At 48.6% G+C, this 7,533-nt stretch overlaps 1 protein-coding gene across 1 annotated transcript in view; it reads left to right on the forward strand.

Moving 5' to 3' along the window:
• The window catches only part of DDHD2 (DDHD domain containing 2), a 37,643-nt gene that overhangs the window by 14,864 nt on the left and 15,246 nt on the right, over positions 1-7,533 (forward strand). Inside the window, exons 7-9 of the mRNA XM_018572400.1 lie at positions 206-347; positions 4,443-4,651; positions 5,896-5,966. Coding sequence (XP_018427902.1) covers positions 206-347; positions 4,443-4,651; positions 5,896-5,966 — 422 coding nt within the window. The remainder of the gene's footprint in view (positions 1-205; positions 348-4,442; positions 4,652-5,895; positions 5,967-7,533) is intronic.

Raw genomic sequence — 7,533 nt, forward strand, 5'->3', positions numbered from 1 at the left:
CCCCGGAGTGTATGCTATAGTTGAAGGAAGGATCATTGGTTTATGTGTTTTAATTAATTTTTTTAATTGTGTACAAATAAAGAAGTATTTTTCATATATTCCTTTATTGATCATCAGCTGTGTTTTCGTTTTTGATACCTGAAAAGCCATCACACGACGTGTTTTATCATTATGTGACCGTGATTTGTCTGTCTTTCTCTTGCAGTGAATGACTTCCGGCTTGTTTCTCTCAATTTGCTGCACGCTCACTTTAAGAAGGCCCAGGATCAAGAGCAGATTGGCCGAGTGGAATTCCTCCCTGTGAACTGGCACAGTGCTCTCCATGCTGATGCCACTGGTGTAGACAGGTATGGCTGGGGCTGCAGGGGAATTGCTGTTGGCTTTAAATCTGAAGTTTAATCTGTTTTATATTTTGCCTCCCGCAGTTCCGCACCCCCCATACATACCTTATTTTAGACCCAGGTCTCTAGCCAGTGCAGGCAGTGTGGCTGGTGGGAGAGGCCATCATGCTGCTGTACATGGAAGCAGCTTGCTTCAGTACTCCGCTCAAAAGCCCTCAACCCTAATGCAGGCAGTGTGCTGGCTCTTGTGGGGAGTTCTACAAATATAAAAATGCCTTGGGCCCCATTCACACGTAGCGATTTCCGCCGCGATATCGCGAGAAGTAATTGATATTCAATGGAGCTGTCTTAGCTCCATGTCGCTCGTCGCGGTCGCAAGTCGCTTCTACAGGACCCTTTTTTTGGCGGATTTTACTTTTTTCTAATGGAGCCCGACGGAGAAGGTTGTGCTACCGTCGCTGGAACGTCGCCCCGAAAGTCGTGCTATCCCGGCCGCTGCAAAAGGTATGTCGATACGTGTGAATGGGGCCTTAATGGGCGGGTGTCAGTCTGGAAGAGTGGTTGTTCCTAAACAGGCGTCATTTACATGCAGACTGCCCTAGGTAACGAAAATTAAAGAACTGAAGTCCACTGAATGAAATGGGCAAGTCAGGAACAGTTAAGGCTGTGACACACTGCATGCGAAGCAGCGCGGTGGCGCGCTGCCTTCGTGTGTAGTGTGTCATGCCATTTTCACTCCGGAACCGCGAATCACGATGCCAACTCCATCCGGTTGTTACGCACAAGCTGATTGGCTGAAGATGCAGTCATTCATCTGGCTGCACTCGGCTCACACACTGCATGTGAAGCTCTGTGCCTGACGGCTTTGCTTCGCTCTGCACGGCTTCATATGCAGTGCGTCACAGGCTTTAGGCTGAGGAGGAAAGGGGCAGATGTTGCTGAACGTTTCTCCAGCCAGGAAATGAGGCGGAGCTCTATCTGACTTCCTGCAGCTTCTAATGCACATTGTGAGAAGCTCGCAGTTTGCAGTACACCATTCCAGTACAGAGGAGGCTGTACAAGTGTACAAGACTGATGGGAAGAACGGATTTAAGTACAATAAATTGTTCGTATGCACAGTAGTCAGCAGGGTGGTGAATCGGGGTTGCCATTTTATTTTTCCCAGTGGCCACTCTGTTGGATAAACCTGCTGCAATGCAACGCACAGAATGTGCACGTATGTGAAAGATGTTCGGTTGTTGGTCAGCAATGTCAGAACAGGGAAGACGTATAATCTAAGATCTTGGTTCTCAACTGGTGGGCCATGACCCCATGCTCAGTGGGTCGCCACATGCCTTCCACTTTTCTAGGTGAGAGACTCCTCAGCCTCCCCATAGCGCAGCACTGTCCGTTTTTGTGTGAGCAGCCATTCAAATAATGCTGCCCGGCCCTACGTGTCAGCTTGAGGTGGGCTGGAAGTATGATAAAAAGGGAGCTCCATCCATATGTGCATTGCTTAGAGCTTCCACATGTGCCCTGTAGAGGTGCCTAGACTGGACTCGCGTCACTCGCCCAGAGGATAAAATTCTAAATATTAACAGTCGCATATAAAGCCATCCACAACTCCGCCCCCGGCTATATCTCAGACCTTGTCTCAAAGTATCACCCTAACCGTCCCCTCCGCTCATCCATTGACATCCTGCTTTCCAGCTCCCTTGTCCACTCCTCCCATACTCTCCTCCAGGACTTCTCTAGAGTCTCTCCCATCCTCTGGAACTCTTTACCCCAACCTGTCCGTCTATCTCCCACCTTGACTGCCTTTAGGCGTTCCCTAAAGACTCATCTCTTCAGGGAAGCCTATCCCACCTCGACCTAACCACTGAACCTTCACATTCTGACATAATTCATTCCCACAGCTACCACATGTATCATTTCCCCCTCCCTTTAGATGGTAAGCCCTCAGGGGCAGGGCCCTCCTTACCATCTTGTCTTGAATTGTATTGTGATTGTAATGTCTTCCTTATATTGTAAAGCGCTGCGCAAACTGTAGGCGCTATATAAATCCTCTATAATAATAATAATTCTGGCTCCTGGCACTTCTACGGCTATGGATGGAGCTCTGTCCCAGCACAGCAGCCCACACTGGACCCCGGGCTGAGGATTCACTCCAGTTCTCATAAGGTAGGGAGACTGGGTGGATCTTAAAAAAAGACTTATCATTTTTTTGGAGTGATTGTGTGTGTCAGTCAGTGTTTTTGAGGGCCCATTCACACTTGTACAGTGCGTTAATCCCAAAGTCCCATGCGGTAATGCACTGTACCACCCAGTCGCACCTACTGCGCATTCTGGTGTGGAAGGTGTGTTGCGTTGACATTAATTTGAAAGACACCCCAAACGCACCTCCGCCCACAGTCCGATCGCCTGCACCCGAACGTTCCTTAATGCAATGCCGTGCATACCATTGCAGAGCGTCTTGGGTAGCGACTTAATGACCAAGAACAAATGTGGGTCCTGAGGTTACACAGGTTGAGAACCGCTGATCTAAGAGACTTGAACCATGGAAACTATTGCTGGTGCCACATGTGGTGGCTGAGGCATCTCAAGAACTGCTGACCTCCTGGGATCTTCACAGATTGCGGTTTCTGGAGGTACCAGGGAAAGACGAGATAAAGAAAGAAAACCTCCAGAGAGTGTCGGCTGTGTGGGTGATAACCCCTGGCTTATGAGAGAGGTCAGAGGAGAACGCTCAGGCTGACGGGAGATCCACTAACGATTCTTTTCAAACCCGTTATAAAATGACTTTTGTAAACGAATAGCAAATGAAACCTTGAAGAGGATAAAGAAGAACCGCACCGGCATCCACTACTAGCAGCTAAGGCAGTGGTTCTCAACCTGTGGGTCGCGACCCACAGTTGAGGGGGTCCCCACGTGCCTTGTGCTGCTCTAGGTAAGAGGCTCCTCCAGCATCCTCCTAGCGCAACAGTGTCAGTTCTCCTAGATGGCGCTGCAGCAGCAGCGGCCGGAGAGGATCAGAGAGAGGGGAGCAGGCAGGAGTGAGGGGAGGTGAGTGCTTGATCACCACAGAGCTCGCAACCGGGCACCACAGAGACCGCACTGGACGCCAACAGAGAGTTCCACTAGCCACCTGAGAGCCCGCATAGCCTCCTGAGAGCCCACACAGATACTAGTATTGGTGCATCCCTAAATTTTGCAGTTGGGGGTCACCACAACTTGGCAAATGTTACCAAGGGGTCCCGGGCCTGGAAAGGTTGAGAACCACTGAGCTAAGGGTAGGGGAATGAGGCGGCAATGGACACAGAATCACCAGGAAAAACATGGCCTGGTCTGACAAACCTTCATTCCTGGATGGCAGGCTCAGAGTCTGGTGTATGCAGCATGACTCCATAGCTCTGCCCTGCTTAGTGCCTGATGGTGGCAATTCAGTTGTTCATATTGTTAATGGGCCATCATTTCTATGGAACGTTTCCAGCATCTTGCTGAATCCATGCTGCTGCGAAGCTGTTCTAAAGCAGAATTATAATCCTAATGTGAGAAATCGCTGGCGGGAAGGTTTGTATTGCTGAACAGGCTGTGTATGTCTGTTTGATGGTCCTCTTCTCTTCTGTTTGCCAGCCCCTCTTCTTCCGAATATACTTGGAGTTTGGCATGGGTGGCTCAGTGTGCATTCTAGACATGCCTTGGTGGCGGGATGAAATTACTGTGCATATGGACAGCAGTTACATTATCCCAGCCTTGCCAATCACTCACTCACAAGGTGAAGATGTCCATGCAAGCGAGGGAGCTGTGCATAAGGGGATGTACATCTTTTGGTCTTTGGTTTAGTTTTTGGTTTGCTTTTCACTCAGCCTCATAGTTCTAACCGACCTGTGACAATGAGACTGTCACAGGTCGGCTCAGTAGATCAGGAGGTGAGCGAACACATATCGGCGTTCGCTCACCTCTCGATACAAGGTCCTACCTTGTAATTGGTTCCCAATATAGTGGTCTTGACACCTACTGATTTTAAAACTATTTTACAAGAGTTTCTTTCATTTTGTGAATGTGCAGCAACCGCATAAAGCAGGACTGGGCAAACTCCGGTTCTCGAGCTGTTAACTGCAGTGACATTCAAAGGATTACACTTCCCAGTATCAATCGACTCCGCCAGTTCACGAATGAGACGCTATTGGACTTGTTCTTCTATAACAGTCCAACGTATTGTCAAACCATCGTCAATACAGTGTGTGGGGAGATGAATCGCATCTACCGACTTTTCCTGGAACGGAATCCGGCGTTCAAGGGACGGGTCTCAGTGACTGGACACAGTCTTGGTAGGTAACAATATACTGTATGCTTAAAGCAGAGCTCCCATCTCCTATCCTTTACAGTAGGGATGGACCTATACCGGTATTTCCGTATCGAGTACGAGTACCAATATTTTTTTTTTCAGTACTCTCCAATACCGAGTACCTGAAGTCCCATTCAGGAAGCCAGGCGGCGTGTAAAGACTCGCCACCCGGCTTCCCGATTTAGCAGGGAAGCTGTCCCCATGCTTCTCATCACTAGGTGATGAGAAAGCATGGAGCCGGCTTTCTGGCCAATCGCGAAGCTGGGCGCCGTGTAATGACGCGGCGCCCGGCTTCCTGATTGGCGGGGAAGTCGACTCCATGCTCCCTCGTCATGAGGTGACGAGTGAGCATGAAGCCGGCTTCCCGGCCAATCGGAAAGCCAGACGCTTCGTCATTACATGGTGCCCGGCCTCCTGATTGGCCAGCTTCCCGACCAATCAGGAAGCCGGGCAGCAAGTCATTACACGCTGCCCGGCTTCCTGATTGGCTGGGAAGCCGGCTCCATGCTCTCTCGTCACAAGTGACGCGCCGCCCGGCTTCCTGATACCAGAAGTATCGGGCTAGGCATCGGAGCATTTGAGTACTCGCCCAAATACTCTGCACCCATACTAGTATCGGTGCATCCCTACTTTAAAGTCAAAGAAGGTGACATCTTAGGCTCCATTCACACCTGAGCGGCTCACCGCGCGTATTCGGCTGCGCGTTTCCAGCTTTAATAGCCGCAAACGAGCAGCATCCACACGGACTAAAAAACATTAGCGTTTTCGTCCCGCATGGTTTTCCGCAAACGCTATGTGTGAATGCAGTCTTACTCTATTTGGATTGAAAATCACGTTTGGATCACATGTGCAACACCATGGATTAGTGCTGCACATGTGATCAGCTGTACGTGTGACAGCGCTCTACATTTATGCGCGCTATTGCCGTGCATCAGCCAGTGGGCTGCTGCATGAACGACAGACGCAGCAAAGAATTTCACAGCGGCTGCATCTGTCATTGGCAGTCCAAATGTAATTTGTTTGGGGACAAACATCCAAAATGATAGGGGGGGGCATGCAATGTAAAGTGAGTAGGAAGCGTTCTGGTCCACCGTAATGTTCATTCTGCAGTTAGCTGTCATTCTCAAAAACTGTCCAAATGTTTTTCTTTTTTTCTTTTGCTTTTATCGGTGTGCATCCTGCTAAATGCTTTTATTGAAGCTCTTGCTTTGTGTTCTCTTTACACAGGATCGCTGATACTATTTGACCTGCTAACTAACCAGACTGATCCCTCGCTGGGAAATCTCCAACGATTAAAGGTATATTTCTTTTCTTTTGATTTTGTTTTCTGTGTTTTTATCTGATTATTTTGTATCCCGCCACCTTGTAGGTCAGTGGAGTCATAGTTACATAGTATTTGAGGTTGAATAAAGACATTAGTCCATCAAGTCCAACCTATAGGATCTCATTATCATTCTATATAGCGCAAACTCCCAGCTATCTGCCACCCACGGGGATCGGTAGGTGCCGGATAACTGTAGTTTCTGGTTGCTTGAGATTTAATTGTAACTCTCAAGCATCAACCCCCACGGCCCCTCCCCTTTCCCACCCCCTCCCCTTTCCCCTGCCAGCTAGCTTCCGCAGCCGACAGGTGAATGTCAGCAGCCGGGAGCAATAGCCAGACTGCTATTGGCTATTGCAATTTGAAATAGCCAATAGCAGGATGGCTATTGAAACCCATTGATTACAGTCTGCTGCCAAACGCGGAATCTTGCCGCTGGTTGGCAGCAAAATGTAATTAACAACTAAATAAATTTTCGGTGATAAGGACGTCTTTTAGCTAAGAAAGTTTTTTAGTCTACCTATTATTATTAGTTACAGCAAAAAAAATAAAAAAATAGAAGACATATTATATTCTTGATTTTTTTATTTTTTTTTGCCAGTTGCTTGAGAGTGTCGGTTGCTTGAATGCCGGATAATGGGGAGAGTAGTGTAATTTGTCCAGCCACACCCTGTATGTTCTTCAACTGGCTTCTAGCTGTTTAAGACCTCAGCTTAGTTACTCTTGGAGCAGGACTTGGTGAGTATATAGAACAGTGGCTGAGTTCATTGGTTAGAATAGGTTAGGTTCAGGGATTTTGTGGTTTTGTATTTAGGGTGAGGTTTTAAGGAAAGATGTTAAAGTACATAGGTACATATTATTTGAGGTTTAATAAAGACATAAGTCCAACCTATTGTGTGTGTGTGTGTATAGGTCCCTGAGTGTTCTCATTCTTAAGAGTACCTGTACCCTTGTACATTACGGTCTCTCAGGAAATCGTCCAAGAGCTTCTTGAATGATTCCACACTATTTGCGGAAATGACTGCTTGAGGCAGCGAGTTCCAGACCCTAACCGCGCGAACTGGGAAGAACCCCCTTCGCCCCTTGTGTTTGAATTTTTTTTTCTACCAGTTTTAGGTGGTGGCCTCTAGTCTTTGTTACAGAATTAATCGTAAAGGAGAACTATGGGGTCAGGGCTTTTCCCCATAGTTCTCCTTAGGGTAACGGGAGGACACAAACTAGCATCCTCCCGTCACCCTAGGCTCAGTATACTGCGGTATACTGAGACGCCGGAGCGGATCCCGACATCGATGTCTGGATCCGCCCAGCTGCGTGAGTGACAGCTGGCTCTGCCTATCTAGAGGCAGAGCCAGCTTTACCCGCATCCTCCCCCGTCCGTTCCGCCAGTCAGCGCTGGTGGATCGGAGAGGGGAATCCAGCCCCTCCTTAGTCACAGGAGAGAGCCGTGACAGGATCGAGAGGTGAGCGAACGCCGCTATGTGTTCTACTGAGCCGACCTGTGACAGTCTCATTGTCACAGGTCGGCTAGAACTATGAGGTGAGTG

Source organism: Nanorana parkeri, unplaced genomic scaffold, assembly GCF_000935625.1.
Source record: "Nanorana parkeri isolate BGI_ZX_2015 unplaced genomic scaffold, ASM93562v1 scaffold2018, whole genome shotgun sequence".
NCBI lineage: Eukaryota > Metazoa > Chordata > Amphibia > Anura > Dicroglossidae > Nanorana > Nanorana parkeri.